This window comes from Gadus macrocephalus, chromosome 21 (genome assembly GCF_031168955.1).
Source record: "Gadus macrocephalus chromosome 21, ASM3116895v1".
Lineage (NCBI taxonomy): Eukaryota > Metazoa > Chordata > Actinopteri > Gadiformes > Gadidae > Gadus > Gadus macrocephalus.
The window spans coordinates 12,017,873-12,041,744 of record NC_082402.1 but is presented as its reverse complement, the minus strand read 5'-3'; the positions used below and the strand labels follow the sequence as shown (position 1 = coordinate 12,041,744).

Genomic DNA, 23,872 nt, shown 5'->3' with positions numbered 1-23,872 from the left:
CGGTCCACTGCCACCAGGTGACGGGACAGTGTCTGGGTGAGTGGAGCTCTCTGACCCCTGATTACCTTGCATTTCACTCGATTCGTGTAATAAGTGTTGGATGAATGGATGAGTATTTGCCCACCCTATTATTACATCACTTTGTGTAAATAAATTCAGTAAACCCTATTTTGAACCAATCATAGATGAACTGAGTGTGATGCCTCATGTTCTGGCACTGATTGAGTTGGATCACAAACACCCTTATCTTATTTCAGCTAATTCTGTCGATTGGAAATCCATGGAGATTTAGTTATTGGAAGGAAGCTCTGGGCTTGTCAGAATGAACACACGCACACACACACACACACACACACACGCACACACACACACACACACACACACCACACACATACACACAAATACACACACAAACTCACACTTATGTGCTTTCGGACTCTATCCATACTCCATGCATTGCTGAGGCAAATGATGTCAGTTAGAATCAAACAAATCACTAAGTCCCTCTTCCTCTCCCGCTGACTCGCATTCCCACCTATGCACGCGCAAAGACACACACACGCCGCGCGCACACAAACACACACACACACACACACCCCCACCCCACACACACAATCACACATGCTTGTTCGCACCATGTTCTGTTGCATTATATATGAGGGGAATGCTGAGATATAATGAGAAAGAGGAACTCCCACACACACACACCACACACACACACACACACACACCCACACACATAAACACGCACACATACACGCAAACGCACACATACACTCAAAAAATAATATACAGGAGAACAAGACACGGAAACGCTGTCTGACATCGCTGTCATGAAGACAGACTTGCCAACGGACACACACAATCAGACCCACACACACATCCGCACTCATATCGACACACGCGCGTTGGAAACACACACTGCCCACAGGACTGTGTTCTCTGACTGGTTGAGCATCTGTAAGAATACATGACCAGGTTCAAGCCATGGCCTTGCTGTGCGTGTGTGTGTGTGTGGGGGGGGGGGGGGGGGGGGCTTGTGTGCATGTGCATGTGTGTGTGAGTACGTGCGTGCGACGTGCGTGTGTCCGTGCAAAGCCGAGCGAAGGGGAGTGAGACGGCGAGGGGGACAGCGGTGTCAAGCGTCGCAGTACCCTTCCGCCCCGACCAGACATTTGATCTGAGGAGGAAATGATTTTGAGAGCAGCTGACAACACACACCATGCTCTGCCAACGCCCACCTCCACAGACCACACACACACCACACACACACACACACTCACAAAACAAACACGGCCATGGTCTCTTTACACAGTGTAAGCTCCTCAATGTTGACTCCCTTCACACCAGTATAAATACTTTGATGCAGGGTAAGGACTTTTAGATATAAATGGACATAGCGCCTTTGCAAAGTGGCTCTTATGTAAATGTCCTGTGTGAGTCAACACTGTGTGCGTGAGTGGCAGTCATCGATGTTGGCCCAGTGGGTGCACTAGGTGCGAGTCGAAGGGCAAGTCGGACATTGCAAGAAGTGGAACAGGAAAATCGGTTTTGGGGGTGGGGGGGGGGGTAAATAGTTTTCATTGGCGGATGACGTGTTCTAGAAACCTGTCTGAGCGGTGAACCCCTTGTGCCCTCGCTTCTCAAGGACTGTTCCCACCGCACCGCCGGGCCCGACTGCGGCGCCTGTCTACCTGGTTACTACGGCAACGCCACCCACGGCTCAGCCGACGACTGTCAACCCTGCGCCTGCCCGCTCAGCCTGCCCAGCAACAAGTAGGTCGTCACGCACGGTGGGCCGCCACCACCCCGCGGCCCGGGACAGTTTAATCAACAGCCTCAATCTATCACCGCGCTGACCCCCCCCCCCCCCACCCCCCCCCCGTCTCTGCCCGCTCGCGTTCCTCACCCCAATCTCTACCTCTCTGACCCGCCGCGCTCTGAATAATACTCCGCTGTCCGCCCCTTCTTTCATCTCTGGACGTTTCTCCAACTCGCTGCTCCTCTGACTTCTCTTGCTCCTCTCCACCTTGACCTGGAGTTTGGTAGAGAGCTCCTCTCTGACGTAGTCGGGAGTTCATGCCGCAGAAATGAGCAACGACGAAACAAGCCTTTTCCACAAAGCTGGAGAGACAGAGGACGGGGGAAACGTTGGTCTGTGTCCGCGTTGAATCCAACCCCGGTGGATCCAGTGACCCACACTGTGGGCTGAGGACTCTGCTTAATGTGGCGTCCTTCTGTCCCCTTTAACAGCACCTCGGCCACAAAACCAGAACAGGATGCGATACTCTCTGAGCCACATAGACACACACACACACACACACACACACACACACACACACACACAGACACACACACACACACACACACACACAGACACACATACAGACACACACACACACACACACACACACACCACACACACACACACAGACACAGACACAGACGGAAACAGAGACGGACAGACACACAAACTCACACACAAACGGATACAGACAGACAGACACACACACACACACACATAGATACACACACACACACACACACACACACACACACACACACACACACACACACACACACATCCAAGCACACACACACAAATAGCAGCAGCTGAGAATTTCAGCGCAGCAATGACATGGACTGTCCAAAACTCCAGGAGCCGCTAATAATAGAGAGCTAAAGAAAGAAGCAGCCTTCCCTTCCCTCTATTCCTCTGTTCCTTTTCAATCTCCGACTCGGCATCCCGTCCTCCCTCAAACACACAACCAATCCCTCGGCTTCTTTGCCATCAGTCACGTAAACACCACTACTCAAACGGGGTGTGAACTCCACCTGCCCTACCCCACCCATCACCTACTGCCCCGCCAAACCTGTGCCGTATCAGTCCAACAAAGGGCCATTTGACGTGATTCCAGTACGCCTCCTGCCTCGGTCATGCCCAGGTCTTTGCCACGTTAAACTACCTGATCGCCCTTTCCTTTGTTTACCTGCCAAATCCTTTTTCGCATTATGAGGATTAACGTAAGAAATATTTGAATCACGTCAATTAATGTCGAGTTCATCATGTACTGAATGATTGGAGCTGCTGACTGTCTGTCCGTCTGTTTGAGTTTTCAACGGTGTTGCAGTGGCAGTTATCTGGCCCACTTGCTCAGTCATCCAATCAGTCAACAGGCTAGCAGCCCGACTAGCCTATCTGCTAGCCTTGTAGCCAGCCAGTCCGGCTGGGGCCTGGAACCCGAGCTAGGAGACCTATCTATAGTTTAATGGGGGTAAAGGGAGGGCAGTGAGTGATGAGGTACTTTCTCTCTCTCTCTCTCTCTCTCTCTCTCTCTCTCTCTCTCGCGTGCTCTCTCTCTCTCTCTCTCTCTCTCTCTCTCTCTCTCTCTCTCTCTCTCTCTCTCTCTCCTCGGTCTCTCTCTGTCGCTCTCGCTCTCTCTAGCTCTCTCTCCCCTGACCAGCCTCTGTGCGATTTCAGTGTGTGTCGGGAGGGAGAGGAGTGTGTGTCTTATAAAGAGAAAAGTGTGTGTCAGTGGGAATAAAGTGCATTCAAATCTTTCAGAAGAAATTCTGGGAGATTATGGACTGAATTCCAAAGTGTCTTCTGTGTGTGCAGTCAAAAAGTGAAGGGACAGAGGTGTCGTGTGTGTGTGTGAGTGTGTGTGTGTGTGTGTGTGTGTGAGAGAGTTTGAAGGGAGAAACAATGGCGCTGACTCGCTCTCTCCTCCTCTTCCTCATCTTCTTCATGCTTCCTTTATGCACACTTGGACAACGCTACCCACAACCACAACAAAATCAACGTCGTCATGGTGACCCTGGCAGCTTCAGTCCTACCTGTCACCTGAGCAATGCGGGAGAATTGCTGTGCGATCGTTGTCAGACCGGATACACAGGGCCTCGATGTGGCAGGTAATACACACACACACACACACACACACACACACACACACACACACACACACACACACACACACACACACACACACACACACACACACACACACACACACACACACACACACACACACACACAAACACACACAAGCATACACCAACGCATACACAAATGTACACACATACCAACAGCCATAAAATGGTTTATTTTATATTATTGTTTTTTTGTGCACGTTTGTTCATTTACTTTTACATATTAAGTTATGCATGCACAACCATCTACTTTGAGTTGATTCTTTCTTAGGTTGAAATAAATTAACCCATTACTGCCTCATTACTCTCTGAGTAGCCCAGTGTCTGTCTATCTGTCTGTCTGCCTGTCTATCCATGTGTTTCTCTGTCTGTCTTTCTGTCCACCCCTCTGTCTGTTTTTTCTTTGTCCATCTGTCTGTCTGACGGTCTCTCTGTCTGTGCCCATCCGTCTTTCATACTGTCTGTCTGTCTCATGAATACATTTGCAAGGGTAGTAGGCTGCGTAATGTTATTTAGACTATACATTGACAAGTGATCTGTATCAAGTGTGTTCGCACCCTCTAAAAAGACACGCCAAAATTAGCTGTAGAGTTGGATAGTTATTGGGATAATTTGAGCTCCTCACACCACATCCTCCCAAAGAAACACACTCCCAACCCCCTTCCCCCCATGTTCAATTCGGCCGACTTGACGTCAAATGCAGCCCACCTGTCAGGTCGCTTGACGTGAGAGTGGAGCGCTGCTTTCTCCTCTTCACTCTCATTCACTAAAACCATTTGGGACGGTCATCGCCCTCACCGGCCCATCTGAGGTCTCGGTGGGCATTGGGGAACCCTGTTGCCGTGGCGTCGGCATTGCCCGAATGCCTTCCCTGCACTCTGACCGATGTCCAAGGGTCTTTTTATAAATCTGTGTTGCCGCAGTCGGGGAGAGAGAGAGAGAGAGAGAGGGAAAGAGAGGGAGTGAGAGTGTCTGACTCACCACCACCAGCAGCTAGTGGTGGTACAATCAGATTACTGTATGTGAGGATCTAATAATGAAGGTGTAAACAGCGGAGGGGACTCTGATTCCATTACTCTTTTTTTTTTGACACTTTGCGGGGGCATGGGTAGAACGGAAAATGGCAATCTTCTGAGTGGGCGAATGGGAAATACAAACCTTTTCCCTGATAGATGTCCATCTGTACTGATGCAGACAGAAGGGCTACAAACGCACAAGGACCGAGGTGTGTGTGTGTGTGTGTGTGTGTGTGTGTGTGTGTGTGTGTGTGTGTGTGTGTGTGTGTGTGTGTGTGTGTGTGTGTGTGTGTGTGTCTGTGTGTTTGTGTGGATGCGTGTGTGGGTGTGCGCGTGCATGCGAATGCCCGTGCGCTTGTTTGCATGACGTGAGTGAGTGAGGTTGTCCGTTGCCCTGGCACCACGGGGTCCCGTCAATCAGTCAAGAGAAGAAGAAAAACCTGGACATGAGAGGGAAGATAAATTAGGAGATTGAGAGACACAGCTAGCCCTGATGCGGCGGGCGACCTAGCGACCCGGCCACTGCGTAGCGGCGGCGGTCTCTGCAGCGTTTAGAGTAAGATGATATTCTATTAGCCACAGGAGCGTTAGCCTGGGTAATCATCATCCACTCGCCCCCCTCACGATTAGCCTAATTGATCCCTCTCACGTCTACCTGCCATCGCACTTCATTATCCACTCCACAGAGCCGCCGCTGTTAGCGCTAACTATTGCTAATGCACTGATTCATCTGCATTACAGACCAGGGGGAAAAAATAACTCTTTCCCGCCCTACTTATGGGGTCTTATAGGCTCTCCGTCCAATCAGAGAACTTTACAACTCCGAGCTGCAGTCAAAGCTTTTCTTTGCGTGGTTTTGGATCGGGAATGGTAACCACATAGACTAATCATTTAATGTCTTTATTTTTTACAACGCCAGTGCAAAGAAAGTATTTTAGTGTATTCCGGGGAAATGAAAAACACAAGACTAAAATAAAACAACAGAAACACACAACAACAACTCTCCTCTGATTGGCATCTCGCCTAGAAATGTAACATTTCATATTCTTCATTAAAGCCCGCCTACGCGGTCAAGGGCTAGTCCGAATACAAGCACCAACACCATCGCTGTCTTTCATTAGCAACAAGTGGAAGGCCCCTGGGGAGCCATAAATATATTAATTGCCTTTGCACTGGTTGCGGTGAGAACCACTAAGACCGCTAATAAAGTTAATCAAGCCTAAATTGAAAAGAATACAGCGGGAGAGAGAGAGAGAGAGGTAGAGGAGAAAGAGAGAGAGATGAACCAGAGGTGACTGAATAATAGAGAGAATATATTAAAGAAGACTTTATCGCTCTGCTAAAATGGAATTCAATGCAGATGGAGCGAGAGAAGCATAGAGAAAATAAGCAGAGAAGAGAGAATGGTGCGGATGAGAGTCAAGAGGTGGCCAGGGAGACAGCAGCAGAGAGAGAGGGGGAGGGGGAGGGGGAGAATCAAGAGCGGCCAGCGATTATTACCACTGACCCTCCTTGGTACTCAATACAACCTGCTTTATTAGCTTGCTGTTCGCTTGTGTGTGGGTTTTTTTGTGAAGCTGTGTGTGTGTGTGTGTGTGTGTGTGTGTGTGTGTGTGTGTGTGTGTGTGTGTGTGTGTGTGTGTGTGTGTGTGTGTGTGTGTGTGTGTGTGTGTGTGTGTGTGGGTTGTGTGTGCGCTGTGCACTACCACACACTTAAGTCAAGTGTCGAATTGTATTGGCAGCAGCGTAGATTTCTGAGAGAAGTGTGGGGGAGGGGGGGAGGAGGGGAGGGGAGGAGTGTGTGGTAGAACAGGAGGAGGATGTGAAGCAGGAGGAAGGCTTGCTAGAAGGGCTAAAGATCAAGTGCCTATAGGAAAACATTGCCCATATATCAAGCGACATGCATTTTTCCGCATGCGTTGTTTTATGATTGGACCTTTAAAGGCTGGATTATATTAGGTTCTATTCTGATCCACTCTGCTCTCTTCTGTTCGGCTCTATTATATCATGTATTATATTATATTTTCTTCTATCCTATTCTATTTATATCATAATTATATATACTTATATTATTTTCGTTTCTATTTTTGATGTGCTCTGTTCGAATCCTCACTGCGCCTCTCAATTATATTATTTTTCAGTATTATTGTATTTATAGAGTAGTGGTATTGAGAGTCCTAGACGGGGTGACATGGAAGAGGGTTTGGGAGAAGGGGGCTGGTGGGGGGGGCCATGGGCCATGACACCTGGTGAACACCATGGGCTGTGGCAGAGGCTGGCAGAGAGACAGAGAGAGAAGGGGGATTAGCTGGAGAAGGAAGGAGCAGTAGTAGGACTTTAAATAGTGAGTGGAAGGCGATGCCCAGTCCAGACCTTGTCAATAATAATAAACGATGAGGTCATTACTTATTTTAAAACCTATCAAGCATTATGGTAGAGCTATTTATGGCAAATAAAAGACGATGTTGTGCAGTGGCTAGAGTCAACTGAATGTTCATATGCAGCTACAAGCGGTTAGGGCTATTTGCTATTGAGGAACCTCTGATTTGGAACAATGGCCTGAAAATATTTGACTGGTATATTCATTATCATGTCAAATTAACCTTAAAGATCTCCTATTATACTACTTTTCTGGTCTTAATTTCTTATTAATGACTCCTATAGAGCAACCTGACACGAATCACAGCATAAAAAATTATGTGGATTTTTCAGGAAACTCTTCCTCTCATCTGGGCGCTTTCAGCGTTCTCTGTAAACACTCGGCTTCGTCCTTCTCCGCCCCCCTCCTGCCAACCCCACTCCGTTGTGATTGGTTACCTCCCGGAAGAGCATGTCGCAGCATTACCATACATGGAAAATCCGGATTGTTCTGCGTAGATAAATACCGGAAATTTGTGAATGGCGACCGTTGTCGCTAGTGTTTAGCACTCTGCACAGCCACCCCAGACGGTCAGATGTCTAAATGCATGTACGTCATTATTTGACACTTTAGTATGGTTAAACATGACAATAAATCATTATAACAATGTTTATAGATCATAAAAGTCGAAAAAGCATGATAGGTGCTCTTTAAAGGACAATAAATAAACTGCCTGATCAAATCTATTGAATACGTATGTGGTGGTGCACTAGCATACCTAAGCAGACCCTGAACGGCAGCTATGAGCTTCACCTATATTATCTCTGCAATTCTATTTGTTACCTATTTGCTTACAGACTGAAGTCTTAAGTCAATTAGTTATGTTCAAATGACCCATGTGAATATCTGAGCATGTTACATTTTCAAGACACGATTCTCATTGGCTGTCAGCAATGTCCCTCACAGAGATACAGACGTATCTCCGGTGGGACACGTGTGTATTCGGTTTATTCTTACATTCACATCAATCACGTTGCTCACTCCACTGGTTCTTTTTTTGTTGCCTGCTGAGTGCTGAGCACTTTTTGTGATCAAATTTAGAATCAAATCGGTTTCGCCACAGGTCTGTTTTTCTACAAGTACTGTTCCCAACCCTTTTTTTTTCCACCACCCGCCAGGTGTGCCAACGGCTACTTTGGCCACCCCAGCAGGCCAGGGGGTTCCTGCCAGCCTTGCCAATGTCACGATAACCTGGACCTCGCTCTGCCCAGAAGCTGCGATCCAATCACAGGCCAGTGTCTTCGCTGTCGTCAGGGTTACGGGGGCGAGACTTGTGAGAGCTGTTCCGACGGCTACTACGGTGATGCGGTCAATGCAAAGAACTGCCAACGTGAGTTGAAAGTATTCCCTTTGAATTTAAAACTGTTGACACTTGGTTGTGTTGGAAAATTCTAACCGACTTAGGTAAAGTGTAAATACTAGTATGATTAAAAAATATGATACTAAAGCGAGTAAAAGCATGTATATTCATTTTCATGATGTTCATCAACCCAAAAGAGCCATTTTATAGTATAATATGATTCAATTGCTGGTGTCATTGAGTAGCCATAAATAGTCCTCATTCCCATAATATAATCAAGTACGCAGGATAGTGTAACCGCATTGATGGGATGCACGTGTGCTAATGTGTCTTAGCCTCAGAACTAGCACATCGACTGCCATCTGTGTAAAAGACAGAGAACTGTAAAGCCACAGCTGGCAAGTGGAAGAGAAAGAAAGGTAGCGGCGAGAAAGACGAGAGGAGTGGGGGGGGGGGGGGGGGGGGGGGGCGAAAATAGCCATGCAGATGGCGCTTGTTTGTGAAAATCTTTATTAACACCTGCGAGGCTGTCTCTGAAAAACACTGTTATTCAGAGAGGATGGGAGGAAAAGACAAAGAGACACAGATGGACAGATGGAGTGTGTGACCAGGGAGAGACAGATCAACGCGCACCCACAAACGAGCGCTGCAAAAGGATTTGGTCAGAGACGGCCGGCAAATATCTCCGTTAGGAAACCAAGGGAAAAACAAGGAGGGTCGGCCAACAGGCGGGCTGTTGCCCACCTGGTCAGATAATAATGTGGGTTTGATACTACTGTCGTCACCCGCGCCCCCCCCCCCCCCACCACCACTCTACAACCCAGCTAAATGGTTATTGATTAATCAGCCTGATCTATGGCGTTCCCACAGTGCTGATCGGCTGCTTGTGTCTGGAAGGGGGTGTAGTCTATTGATCCTGTAGAGATGACAAAGGACCACCAGGAGGAATTAGTAAACCCCAACGCCTCTCTCCTTGGTCACTCCGTCTCTTACGGACTAATGAATGTTATTGATTGAAGCTACAGAGTCCAGGGCCAGTCTATATGAGCTTTATCAGATAAAAAAATCAGTAAAAGGGAGAATGGAAATCTCAAAAACGTTACATTTTCCTCTGCAGCAGAGTTCCCAGCTGCCGTTCCAAGCGACGGCCATTTTGCGTTTCAATTGAAAGATTCTTAAGAGGCCCACACACAGCCCAGACTCAAACTAACGGCCAATTGCATTCATCCAACCCCTCTCTTCCCGTTTGACCCGTTCGGCAGAAAAAGGATGCATTGAAACACCCCGCAAAGACTACTTCCAGCGGGTAGCGGGTACACTACGTTCTGCGATTGCGCGAGATGCAATAAGTCTTCGTAGCATCGGGTGGCGCTAGTCTCGTGGCGCTAGTCTCCAAAAGCTTCCAACACAGCTGAACACATCGGACAGATTTGTTCCCGAACTCGTCCGATTATCCCCATACGTTTCAGATGGCCATGGGTTGGACCAGCGTGTTCCACGCTTTATGTTTAGTTTGTTGCCGAAATCCCAGTAGCGCTAAATCACCATAAAATCACATTGTAGGGTTAGGGTTAGGGTTTATCAAAACTATAAACAGTAAAAATGACTGATTATGGACATCAATGTGCAGTCTAAGCACTGACTGGGTAGCCTCACCTACAATGTAATTAATTACTATATTTATGTTGCACTTAATATTCAAGTAAAAATCTGTATTGGCTGATAACTGGAGCATTGGGGGTGAAATACGAGAAGACACTGGGCTGACAGATACACCCATAGCGGATACGGCTTGATGTAACAGTCTGAATAAGATAGCCTTGTTGATGCTCGGCTTGTAGTTCTAAGTGTGACGGCGGTGCGAGGATAGATTGAGATTCATCATGCAGCTACTGTTGCAGAACCCCGGGCCAATACACAACCAACATGAAACAGTAATACACCCGTTCTTCTACCGCGCACACAGACGGCAGATTGCTCAGTAACAGCCGCATGTGTTTTTGTTTTGATTGCAAAAAAAGTATATTAACCAACCAGCAGACCAGTATGGTCCTAACAGCGGAATACATAGCTACATGTTATGCCTTAACAAGCTAGCATCGCAGCAATTGACAGAATGGAGTCCAGATGGTCCCCAAAGGCTGAGCTAGGGGGAGAGAAGGCAAGCGAAAGAGAGTAACAGTTTGTATGTATGTGTGTGTATGTGCATGTGTGCGGGGGTTTGTTTGACAGGAGTGTGTTTTCCTAATGCAGGAGTGTATGGACATGCACTCATCTGTGTGCCTATGAGTATGTCTCTGTGGTTGCAGGTGTGTGTTTTCTTGCACTCATCTTTGCATGTGCATTTAAAAGTGAGGCTGTGTGTGTGTGTGTGTGTGTGTGTGAGTGTGTGTGAGTGGGCATCTGTTGCAGCCCTCTCTCTCGCTCTATCTCCTCACATTCAGGGCTGTCTGCCACTCAATATATGTGTGTAGCTGTGAGGTTGCGTGTGTATGTGTGTGTGTGTGGTTGGCAGCCTATCTACCAGATGGTAGCTCTAATGCTAAAGCATTGAATGGTATATCATGAAAGTGAAACTAAGAATCAAGGACATAACGGAGGAAATAGGAGAAATAAGGCGGTACACCAACAGCCTTTTAATACAAGTACACATCAACACATATATATATGAGGCCGAACGAAGGAATCCAAAAAAAAGGAATCCAAATATCCTCTTCCATAGCAAGATTAATGGTCTGGTCATTATTGTCCTTTATTTTGATGGAATTATTAAGAGATCTTTCAAAACTTTAATGGTATGTACAGTGGAAAGTTAGTGTAAAATTAAAGTAAGTTAACTGATCAATTCTGTTGTTTGTTTGTTGGTTTCTCTCTCTCTCTCTCTCTCTCTCTCTCTCTCTCTCTCTCTCTCTCTCTCTCTCTCTCTCTCTCTCTCTCTCCTTCTCTTCTCTCTCTCTCTCTCAGCCTGCCAGTGTCATACCAACGGCTCTCTCTCGGAGGCGTGCCATCAGGAGACGGGCCAGTGCCAGTGCAGGGAGCACGTGCTGGGGAGGCAGTGTGATGAGTGCATGGTGGGTACAGCTCAGTGGGCCTGCAGCAGCCATGCAGACCATTTTTTTTGTACCCAATTCAATCCAAGCCAAATTTATTGGCCTGGAAAATAAACATTTACATTTCTTAAGCAGTCAAAAATAATGACGTAGGTAATCATTTGATAATAAAGGAATAATACTAACGTAATACATCATACTGTATTTGTTTTGAAGTAGGACACAACATTTTAACAAAGGGAACCAAACGGGGTAAACAAGTAGAATATAACTTACAGAGGTAAGAAACGATGACATTGAGAGTTCCTAATCACGTCTTAGTGCAGCTATAACACGTGTTTCTATTCCAGCTCTGAGGTCTTGCATAGGTCGGACACTGTTCGTTCTCTTCCTCATGCGACCAAAAGGTGGCGCCACATCATCCACGCCGCCTCCGCCACACACCCCCACTTCCTTCCTCCTCTTCCTTCCCCCCCCCGCTCAACCGTTCTCCTCCTCTTCCTGCCGCTCTCGTCCCTGTGCTGTGATTGGCCCAGCCTAACTGCTGGTGGGACGCAGAGCGCCAGGAGTGCCTGCCGTGCCAGTGCAGCCCACCGGGGGCGCTGGCTCAGCGCTGCGACGTGGAGGGCCGCTGCATCTGCCGCCCCGGCTACTCGGGCCGGCGCTGCGACCTGCGGCGGCAGGGCTACGAGCGGCGGGAGACGCGGCGGCCCGTGGAGCGCGTCCCCGTCGAGGTGGCCCAGCGGAGATGGGACACGCCGCCTCGCACCGGCGGGGCGTCCCGTACGGGGGGCTGTCCCCGAGGGGCGTACAGGCCCAGGATAGCGGTAAAGCGGGAACGGGGCGCATCGTTCACGGCTTGTTCGGGGGGGGGGGGGGTGGCGGCACAGCTGTGTGGTGTGTTGTGATGGCGTCGCTGCAGCAGTAGAGGGGTTTGGTTGTGAGGCTGATGTTGACGCTGTGTGTTTTAACATGGTGCATGGTGCATTTTCGTTGAATTCTTTTGTGCTAAAAGCATTGGCTGTACGGGGAGGGGGGGGGGGGGGGGGGGGGTTGTTTGATCCCCGGCCCTGTCTGCGTTTGGGCCAAGGTGTCCTTGAGCGAGAGCCCTGGCTGCTACTGTCCAGTTGGTGACCTTGGGTCTCCTTGCATGTCGCTGTCAGACTTAAGTTGATCATGTCAAGTCTGATGGCAGACGAGCTTGAGGTTGAGCTCGTTAGGGTCGTTTCTTTACCTTCATGTATGTTTTCAACCAATCATGTAGCTGAAGGCAGGTATCTGAAATCGTGTCAATGGCTAACAGTGGGCACAAACTCGCCCAGAACCTCCAATACTACGCTAAAAAACAAGCTCAAACGTTTGGTCCGGACCCCGGCAATCGTTTCAAATCAACACTGTGATGAAAACTGCTTCTGAAAGCTTCATCCACTCTAGTGAATGAGTTTCTCTTCAATAGAATATCTCTGTAATAAAGCAGGAAGCAATGCGTAACCCCGCCCCTTTCAGTGGGTTGGACTTCCGGCCCAGCCTCTGTGACTGCATGGTGCTCCTCTCGCTGGGGGTTGCATGGGCCAATGGCCTTCGTGTCATACAAATACAAATAGCTTAACCTCAGTCGAGATATTCCCAACAGACACTCTTGCCCACACCACTCGGCTGTGGTGTGCTGTGTGGTTTGGTATTGTTGTGTGTTTTCTATGTTTTAGTGCTGTGTTGTGCAGTGGAGTGGTTGCGGTGGTTTGGTTAGCATGAAGCCCTGTGTTGTGTGGTGTTGTGCGGTCATGTGTGCTGGTTTCGGTTAGCATGTTGCGCTTTGTTCTGTGCTCATTCTCTCCTCTCCATCACTCTCACTTTATTCATCCTCTCTTAACTCTACCTGTTACCTCCACTGATTCATTTATGCAGGCTTGCAATGTGTGTGTGCGCGTGCAGACCATAGCTTTTTTCAACAGTGACACACACACACACACACACACACACACGCGCAAGCCATTCCACTCTTGTATTCCCAACAGGGAAAGTGTGACATTTGGTTTGACTCCATGTACTGTCAAGCGTGACCAGAAGATCATACATTCTCTCTCTCTCTCTCTCTCTCTCTCTCTCTCTCTTGTTCCTTCACTGTCCCTTTCTTCTCTCTCTCATTCTCTCTCACGCTGTTCCTAACTCCCCCTCTCCCTCCATCCCCAGCTCTGTCAGTGCCTCTCCCTCCCCCCCCCTCCCTCCCTTCTCCCTCTCTCTGGTTGGGTAATTGCGTCGTGTGTCCCCGCAGCCCCAGACGCACGGCCTCGCCAGCGGCGGATCGTGCGTTCCGTGCCACTGCAACTCGTTTGGCTCCAAGTCGTTTGACTGCGACGAGGCGGGCCAGTGCCGCTGCCAGCCGGGCGTGGCGGGGCCCAAGTGTGACCGCTGCTCCCGGGGCTTTTTCCTCTTCCAGGAGGGAGGCTGCACACGTAAGCACCGCCGCCCAGCCTACTGCCTTCTCCGTGTGTGGAGAAAGAGTCTCACTCCAGGTCTTCACATCATGTCTTGATCCTTTAAAATACATTTGAGTGAGCGAGATCTGAAGTGAGACACTTTCTCTTCTGAATGGTAATGCCACTTAGCACTGAAATATTGATCAGATTGAATTAAAAGCTATAGTTATTATGCATTGTTAAAGAAGGGGAGCTTGTTTTGTTTTTAGTTTCAGATCTGGGAACAAAGAGGAGAGAACATGTTGATTCTTCATACTGTTTACACTGCTTTGTTCACTCCTCTCTCTTCATCTCCTCTCCTCTCCTCTCCTCCCCTCTCCTCTATCCTCACCCACCCCTCCTCTCTTCCCTCTCCCCCTTCTCTCATCCCCATCTGTCTTCTCTCTTCCTTTCTTCTCCCCTCCTCTCCTCCCCCATCCTCTCGCCCCCCCTTCTTTCCTCCCTTTCCCTCTCCTCTCCTCACCTCTCCTCCTCCCCTCTCCTTCTCTCCCCCACTACTCTCCTCTTCCCTCCCCCCCCTTTTTCGACATGACACTCCCCGACCCTCTTCTCTCCTGCTCCTCCTCTCACCCTCTCCTCTCCTCTCCTTCCCCTTCTCACACCTCCCTCCTCTCCTCTCCAATCCTCCCGCTTCTAACTCCTCCCTCCTCTCTTCTCCACTCCCCATCCCCCCTCCTCTCCTCTCATCCCTGGCCCTCCCCTGCCGTCCTTCCCCTTCTCTCACCCCTGTCTCCCCTCTCCTCCCCCCTCCCCTCCCCCTGCTCCAGCCTGTGACTGCAGCCATGTGGGGAACAACTGTGACACCAACACAGGCCAGTGCATCTGCCCGCCTCACACCATCGGAGAGAGGTGCGACCGCTGCGCCCCTAACCACTGGGGCCACGACATCATGGAAGGATGCAAGGTACGGCTTCTTCACACACTCTGGATCTTTCAGGGCCTGTTTGGAATCCTTACAGGGTTACGTTTTTGGTGTTTTCCGACATTAAAACTTATTTGACTTATTTGTTCGAAATGATTCAGTGTCATTGTAATATCCCAAGTGAAACAAATTTATAAATTCAATCATGAACAAATTATTTTATACGCATACATATCATTTATAAATATTTGAGTACAATTAAGTATCATGGTGATAGCCGTACTTTGCAGGTATTTATATTAGGGCTATTAAAGTTTGCCCGATAATAATGCATTAACGCAATCTTATTTTAATTTGCATTAACGCATTAACGGTTTTGCTTTTCTGATTTTTAATGGTTTTGCCAACAGAATGTCAACATTCATAATAGAATTCCTTTTTGTTTTCAGTTCCACTTCCTTTACATTCAATTACACTTGCAGTAAGTGACTACAATTTGATTACAATTGTACTCAGTAACTGCCTGTTTACAATTCCCAAATCTGTGGTGTTCCGTAGGTTTCATATTCAACCCACACCGAGTGAGTCAATAAAACTCCCCCAAGATCACTTGGTCTAGTTTTTGCCTATTAAGTTAATTTGGTATGACTGATGATGAGACCACTGAAAGTACATTCATTGTTTATTTAAACTATAAATGTCACACATGTGCTTGTTGAAAAAATAGATCACCCAACAAGGTTAAATTATCAACTTTATGGGGATAAACAAACAAAATAACAAAACTAAGGCAAAATGTCGAGGGCCATTTTGCCTGTCTGTGCTGCTGCCAGAAACAATGGCTGCAGCACAGTGTTCACTGTGCTGCCACAAGAGGTATTTGGGGAGCCCAGCTCTGGAGGGCTGGCCACAGGTGTCACCAATAGCTTGATGGGGGGAGAGGCCGCCATGGTTATGACAACAGGGATGGAAAGCATATGCTAGAAGTCTTGCTAATGCATTATACGACCAAATCTATCATCATATTGGCATGCACATAGGCTAATGCCATTTGTATTCAATTTGAAGTATGATTCCTGTAGCAATCTAAATTGGAACAAATCTTGCATTGAAAGATATGTCTATATTACTCGTGTCAAGATTTTTTTTTTTATATATAAAAGTACATTAAATATATATATTCAAAAGAATCAATGTTCATTCTAATAATACCAACATGGTATATTAAATAGCACATGTAAACTGTTATTTGTTTATTAAAATCAACATTTTACGTTATTGTAGTAATAAATCTTCAGCATCATATTACCATACTTTTAATATTTTAAGACTTATACCCAATTGCTATAACATTAAACTCTTACCATAAAACATTGATCATAAAAGTGATCAACCACAGCATATTTATGCATATAAACAATGTAAAATTCTACTTTTTCTTATACTTTATCGTTGCACTATTAACCAACAAGTCTGAAACCAAAGGGGAATTGACCCATCATGGGTCACCTGGACCCCAGGAAACATGTTCCTGTGAAATCACCTCAGGACACCGTCCAGAGAAACACAGACCAGAGAAACACAGACCGGAGAAACACAGTCCAGAGAAACACAGTCCAGAGAAACACAGTCCAGAGAAACACAGTCCAGAGAAACACAGTCCAGAGAAACACAGTCCAGAGGAACAAGCAGAAGCAAGGAAGAAATTAATACATTTTACATCAAACAATGATGGAATATAACGCATAGTATAACACCAAGTCTAATAAACGGCTATCACCATCCAAAGAGGGATTTTTTCAATTTTTCAAGCTGATGGACCTAATTAATAATGACACACCACATACCAACCGATTAACAATCATCCATGAAACAGCACTGATATGACAGTGCTGCTAATGGACCTCTGAAGGCTCTTAAGACCATTGGTCTGGACAAGGGTCTATGCCCTTAATGATTATACAATCACCAAGCTGAGCCATCGCAAAACGGCCGTTGACACAACTGCTCTCTTCAAGACGCACACCCATCCCAAGGGTTCAGCAGACTTGAAATACAAGCGACCCTGGGTTCACGGCCCGGCTGGAGCCGCTGTGAGGACATCCCCTTCTCACTCCTCTGGGGCTGAACAGCAAAAGCCCTGACAGAGGCTTTCTCTGAGCTGCAGGAACAACACGGCACGGCCTTCCCCCTGCTGTGGTCGCAGACCTCAAAAAGAGTCCTTGGCTTGGAGAAGACGCTGAGCAAAGCCGTCCTCAGCATGGGACTGCTATCCTAAACTCAAGGACTTCAAACATGCACAAACAAACGCTGTCTTTCCTCGGGTCATTCACCTTCACCTTTCACTCTTATTCCACTCTCTGAAGGCTTCTTCTGTTGTGTGTGGTACTGTGGTGTTAATAGAAGGGGGGAAAAGTCCCTTTTCTATTGTTTGAAGAAAACCTTGTCCTGCCTGCAGCCCCCGATTTGAAGAAGGGAGAAAGCAAACCTCTGAAGTGACCGGTGACCCTGTTACCAATTTGAACCTTAAACTGTGAAATTCAATAGTAGACCGAAAAGTTAAAAAAAAATAAAAAATTCTTTCATACACTATGAAAGGATAAAACAGGGGCAGGACACTCGGAAAGAGGTCAAGAACAGATGCAAGGAAAGCCAGAGAAGAAGGAAAAACTAAAAGTAACTATGGTTAACATTTTAACCAATCAAATAAAGGTTAAACACAAAGACAGATACTGTTCTTTGCATTTCTTTATGTTTTCTGTCCCAAATGCCCGCACGGAAATGGAAAAAAAATGAATTTTGTTTCTTCTATACCCTTAGCATAGAATAGCAAGGTTATGAAATTTCTCTTTTGAAATGTGAGTTTTCGTGTTTTGACTCTTATTTTTATCTCTCCTTGTGATTTCTGTCTTTAACTTTTTTTTTTTTTAATTTTTATGCTGCTGCCTGTCTTGGCCAGATCCCCATTGAAAAAGAGATTCTTAATCTCAATAGGACTTTCCTGGTGAAATATAGATAAAATAAAAAAAAACATGGTTGTAAAAAGACTAATGCCTTTTTTTTTCAGAGGGACACCCATTATGAATGGCAAGCCTTTAAGATTGGACGTTCTCAAGCCCATTTGAAATGAAATAGTGAGAGAAGAGCTATTCAAAGCCTAATCCTCTCTCTCTCTCTCTCTCTCCTTCTCTCTCTCTCTCTCTCTCTCTCTCTCTCTCTCTCTCTCTCTCTTCTCTCTCTCTTCTCTCTCCTCTCTCTCTCTCTCTCCCTCTCTCTCTCTCTCTCTCTCCTCTCTCTCTCTCTCTCTCTCTCTCTCTCTCTCTCTCTCTCTCTCTCTCTCTCTCTCTCTCTCTCTCTCTCTCTCTCTCTCTCTCTCTCTCTCTCTCTCTCTCTCTCTCTCTCTCTCTCTCTCTCTCTCTCTCAGGAGTGTGGTTTGCAGTGTGGTGGGCTCGGTCGCCCAGCAGTGTAACATGAACACGGGCTGCTGCCTCTGCCGAGACGCCTACAGAGGGGAGAAGTGCAACGAGTGCCAGCTGGGCTACAGAGACTTTCCTCAGGTAAACGGTGCGGCCCCTCCCACTGCTCTCACCGTGTAAACACTCCTGAAGCCCAATCAATGGAAGAAAGTCTATGTTTTGTATTGGTGAATTTATCATGTGGGGGCGCGCCACAATAAACCCGCAAGCTAAACAGAAGCTAATGGTCGGATATTTACTTCACCATAGGGGTGTTGTTTTCACTGAAGAAAGCCGAATGCATAAAACAGCATCGGAAAAATAAAGGAATATATAAAGTTGCAATCAAATCTCTTAAACTGAATTAAATCCGGGCCGGTGAGAATCTTCCGCACGTTATTGGCTCTTGATTTTTTAACCCCGCCCTTGGGATGAAAGGCCCGCCTCAGGACCTGCTGTCCGTCTCGCCGTCTCGCCGCGTCCCATGTGACGTGTCCCATGTGTCGTGTCCCATGTGACCCGGCCCGTCTCCCCTGCAGTGCACGGCGTTGTGAGTGCAGCGCGGCGGGGTCAGAGAGCGAGACGTGTGACCAGGAGCGAGGTGTGTGCGCCTGCGCCGACCGCACCGGGAAATGCAGCTGCAAGGTACGGCCTGAGCACACTGCCACATGCGCACACACAGCACGCCACACACACACACACACACACACACAACCACACACCACATACAGACATACGCACAGGTACGCACGTATAAACACACACACAAACACACACACCCACACACACACACACACAGACACACACACGCACACAGACAGACACACAATGATACACACAAACACACAACACATGAACACACACACACATACATACACACGCACACACACACACGCACACACACAGAAAAAATATACACACACACACACAGACACACACCCCACAAAGATACCTCCCCACTAACACACACACACAAACACTCACACAACAAGTCATGGCCATTTGTGGTTAGGTAATGTCTTTTATTTAAATTATCAGAGCAATTTTGTAAACCCAAAATATAATGATAACGTCATGTGTGTGTGCTAGTGTATTTGTTTTACTGGTGTGTTGGTGTTGGTCTGCATGTGTGCATGTGTCTGTGCATAATTAAACAAGTCAACTACACGGTACTGACCGAGAACGCTTTGTGTAACCGTCTCTCTCTACCACGCACACTAACACACAGTTACAGAGATAGTTTGATAGACACAAGCAAACAAAAGACTCAGGATTATTATCGTCGAAAGGTTTCCAGACAGCCTTCCCTTTCCTGTTTATAATAATGAAAGGTTGAGGGAACGCAATTACTGCAGCTGTCTTTTGTTTACTGTTTGCGGCGGCTTACGTAGATGACAATGTCAGCCGCCAAACTCATCCGTCCGGGCTAAAGATAGATTAGGACGAGTACGCTGTTTTACGCCGAAAGTTTCCCTTCGAAAAGCTGCCCGAAGGATCTTTGGACAAAAGAAGAGTAACCTGCACAGTTTTGCAAAGTCAAATTGATTCCCACATAAGTAATTTTTCATTGGTGTATCGCCTCAAAGCATTACTCCCTGACCAAAACTACCTTGGTGATTTAGTTTGATAAACCCACATTGAACCTTTTTACCCTTTGCAAAACACAATGGCGCCCTGAAAATATGTCTGTTTTTAAAGATTAGCGTTTGAAAGACATTTGACATTATTTCAAACTCACAAACCATTGCTATGATAGTACAAATATACTATACAATGTTTAACTAATCAATAACACAATGATACGCCTGATACACTCCTGATCAAGTCTTTTTCTGAATTCGGTCGGGGACCGGTCCTGATTGCAAGGAGTCCGCTGGGGTCTGCCTGATCAATTGATTAGGTTACACTTCAGGACTCTGATCTTCCCTGATCACCTATAGTCCCAATATAGTGCATCTACACATGGGATTGATAAATGAATTGTAATGCCACTATTTTGACTATAATAAGGTTCTTCCTGGGATTTCCAGATAGACAGAAAGATAGAGGCAGATAGATGGATAGATAGATTTAGTTTTGCCTCTGGTTAGGCTTTGGTGTGTGTGTGTGTGTGTGTGTGTGTGTGTGTGTGTGTGTGTGTGTGTGTGTGTGTGTGTGTGTGTGTGTGTGTGTTTTTTATATTTGTGAGTCTGTGTATGACAAACAGTGACAGGTTGTCACCAAGATAGCATAGAGAGTCAACATCCCTCATTATAACAGCAAATACACACCCACACACACACAATACACAATCCCCATCATGCTCGCGCACACACACAAACACATGCACACACAAGCCCCACAAAACGTTCACACACACACACACACACACACACACACACACACACACACACACACACACACATAAAGACCGTTGTATTTCCCTATTTAGTGCCAGCACAAAATAAATCAGCAGAAACATTACTTGCAAATCCAACAGATCCCCTCAAACACATTAACACATCAGCAAAAACTAACTTCATTCACTTCCAAACCAGTTCCAAAAATCGCCCCTATACTGCATTCATCTTTGCTCAGAAACGCATATATATATATTGTATAAGTCAAAATGTAACAAAATTCGCGAAACCGACCAGTTAAACTATTGACTGCGGTCATCCATTTTAAAGCAGTGCTTGCCTAATGGACAAGCCTTTGGTGAGCGATTCGCTTGTCACGTTAATTTCCAGACGGCAGTTAAAGTCAATGAAACGAAGCAATGGAAGAAAGTATATGTTTTGGATAGCAAGTTGTGATATTAGTGTTATGATTGTAAATGTAAAAATACAAACGCACACACACACACGTACACACACATACAGACACACACACCCACACAAAATGTACACACACGCGGTGCATCCGTGTGCGTTTGAGGCTTTTGAGTCTATAATCTTAAAGCATACTCTTATGTACAAAAGACGCCTGCAGAAAAGTTTATAAAGAACTTGTCACACAGCCATAGATTATGTGGGCTCTGAAAATGAGCGACTTATGAAACGTGTTCAGTTAAATAAACAAATATTGGATGAGAGTTGGAGTAGCTAACCAAACAACAAATGTCTCCATGCCAGAAGATGCACATTTCAATATTTGATGATATGCATGCACGCACACACACAAATACACACTCACAGACACATGCACGCACACACAGACAAATAAACACTCACACAGACACATGCACACAGACGGTGCGTGCGTGTGACTTATCAGAGAGTGGTGATATACTTTGAGGGGAGGAAAAAACAAGGTTGCTATGATACTCTGATCCTCTATGTCACTGGCTTGTCTCCTTCACAGAGCCCCCCCCCCCCCCCCCCCCCCACACACACACACACACACACACACATCCTCTCTTGTTGCCGTCTCTCGTCATCTTATTACAAATACATCCGCGCGGGCGCAAACACACACACACACACACACACACACTCAGCTATGATGTATGCGGTCCATGTGAGCGATAGGGCTCCCTGTCATGAGGTGTCAACACCTAACCTTCAACACACGGGAGGCTTTCTGTCTGTCAAGGAGCCCAAGCAGCTCTGAAAAGGCTTTAAATAACCAGGTTCTCCCCGTCTATTTGACTGTCTGCGTGTTGGTCCTTTTCTATTTTGGCACTGCAAAGAATCACGTGTTTTTCCGCGGGTGTTTTTTGTGTTTTCTTTAGGCTAACGTTGAGGGGCACGGCTGTGAGGATTGCAAGCCCGGCACTTTTGGGCTGTCGGTACGAAACCCGCTGGGCTGCAGCAGCTGTTACTGCTACGGCCTGTCCCAAACCTGCTCCGAGAAGCAAGGGCTCATCAGAATGTCGGTATGTACAAACGTGCACTCATCATTCACCTATCCATTCATTGTCCAGACATTTTTTCATTCAACCATTAATTTATCAATTAAATAATGAATTAATTGTCCATTAAATTTTTTTTTTATAAATTTTTTGAGCATTTTTTTTCCTTCATTCATTTTTCCGATAATATAATCATTCAACCAATCATTCAATAAGTCAAAGATTTAAATCTGAATTCAACTTTTATTGTGACTGTTTTAGATTATATAGTATTTAGTTCATAAATATGATGGGCAGAGTGGTATAACTTATAACTCACTACAAACTGAGAGAGATCTGTTCTTATCTTTAAAAAAGCAACTACGTAGATGGTTTGTGGTGCACATCCGAGGCCTATTCAACCCAATATATATATGTATATGTGTATATATATCTATATATCTATATATAGATATATATAGATATATATATGAATACACTGAGACTCCGTTTATAACTATTATGGACGGCAGATTACACGTCGACATGTTAAACCTATTCAGGCAGTTCCTTTTTAATACATATTAATATACAAAAAGGAGATCAAAGACTTTATATTGGACCCATTGAGACTTAATAGAACATAACAAGAACTGTAGCGCATCAAATGCAGCTTTTAGGAACTTTATTGAAGGGAAACCCTTTGAGAGAACACCTCATCTTCAAGGAGGTCCTTGAGAAGCACATCAAACATCACAACAAAACACTCCTGAACAGATACATAAGCAGACTGTCGCAGCCGACCTGCAGCCCAACAGCTCCTAACACACGTCACACAAACCAGACCTCTCAACACAAAACAAGCCCTTTGGGAGCTAGCAGACTGAACATAAATAAAGAATCATGCACACTGTAATAAACATGCAGAGATACATCAACATTAACCTAAATACACATACAATAATGAACTTGAAGAGAACTACTAATTAACCGGACAAACGTAAGACGTTTTAAGATAAACGAGTAACAATGACTTAAAGAGAGAAAAGTTGTTCTAAGCTACTCCCCTCAGGAGCTTTGAAACCAAAAGGCGAGTCGGCCAGCTTCATGGGACAAACTAGCATTACAGTCACAAGAGATTAGTGGGAGTTCACTAGTACAAATAGAAAAAAGGAGAGGGCCCAGAGTAGACTCAAAGACTAACCAAACAACCCTGAGCAGGGCGTATCTATCCTATGGATGTGTACATTAAGCCATCGCTGAGCTGTGGTGATGTGTTCTGAAAGCAGATCAGGAGCAAGATAGAATGTTGCATTCATTGATATGCTAATATGATATGCTGATATGCTGATAATTGTTGGAAAACTAACACCAAGAAAACGGCTATTTAACTAATAAGTGAAATTGGTCTATAATTATTGAGACCAATGGTGTGCCATCCAAGAGTCACTTCCAAATAAATGGAATTTTACTGGTAGACAGAGATTGTGATTAAATAGATCAGCAAATGGCCAAGCTAGTACATGAAATGCTAGTTAGTGCTAGGATCACT

The 23,872-nt window shown here is 46.1% G+C and overlaps 1 protein-coding gene across 1 annotated transcript in view; it reads left to right on the top strand.

Annotated features, from left to right (window-relative positions):
- The window catches only part of lama2 (laminin, alpha 2), a 146,501-nt gene that overhangs the window by 57,175 nt on the left and 65,454 nt on the right, over positions 1–23,872 (top strand). Inside the window, 13 exon segments of the mRNA XM_060042433.1 lie at positions 3–36; positions 1,650–1,776; positions 3,826–3,912; positions 8,484–8,695; positions 11,630–11,736; positions 12,252–12,542; positions 13,988–14,168; positions 14,960–15,096; positions 18,479–18,487; positions 18,489–18,611; positions 19,049–19,054; positions 19,056–19,154; positions 22,222–22,365. Of these exon segments, the coding sequence (XP_059898416.1) occupies positions 3–36; positions 1,650–1,776; positions 3,826–3,912; positions 8,484–8,695; positions 11,630–11,736; positions 12,252–12,542; positions 13,988–14,168; positions 14,960–15,096; positions 18,479–18,487; positions 18,489–18,611; positions 19,049–19,054; positions 19,056–19,154; positions 22,222–22,365 (1,557 nt within the window).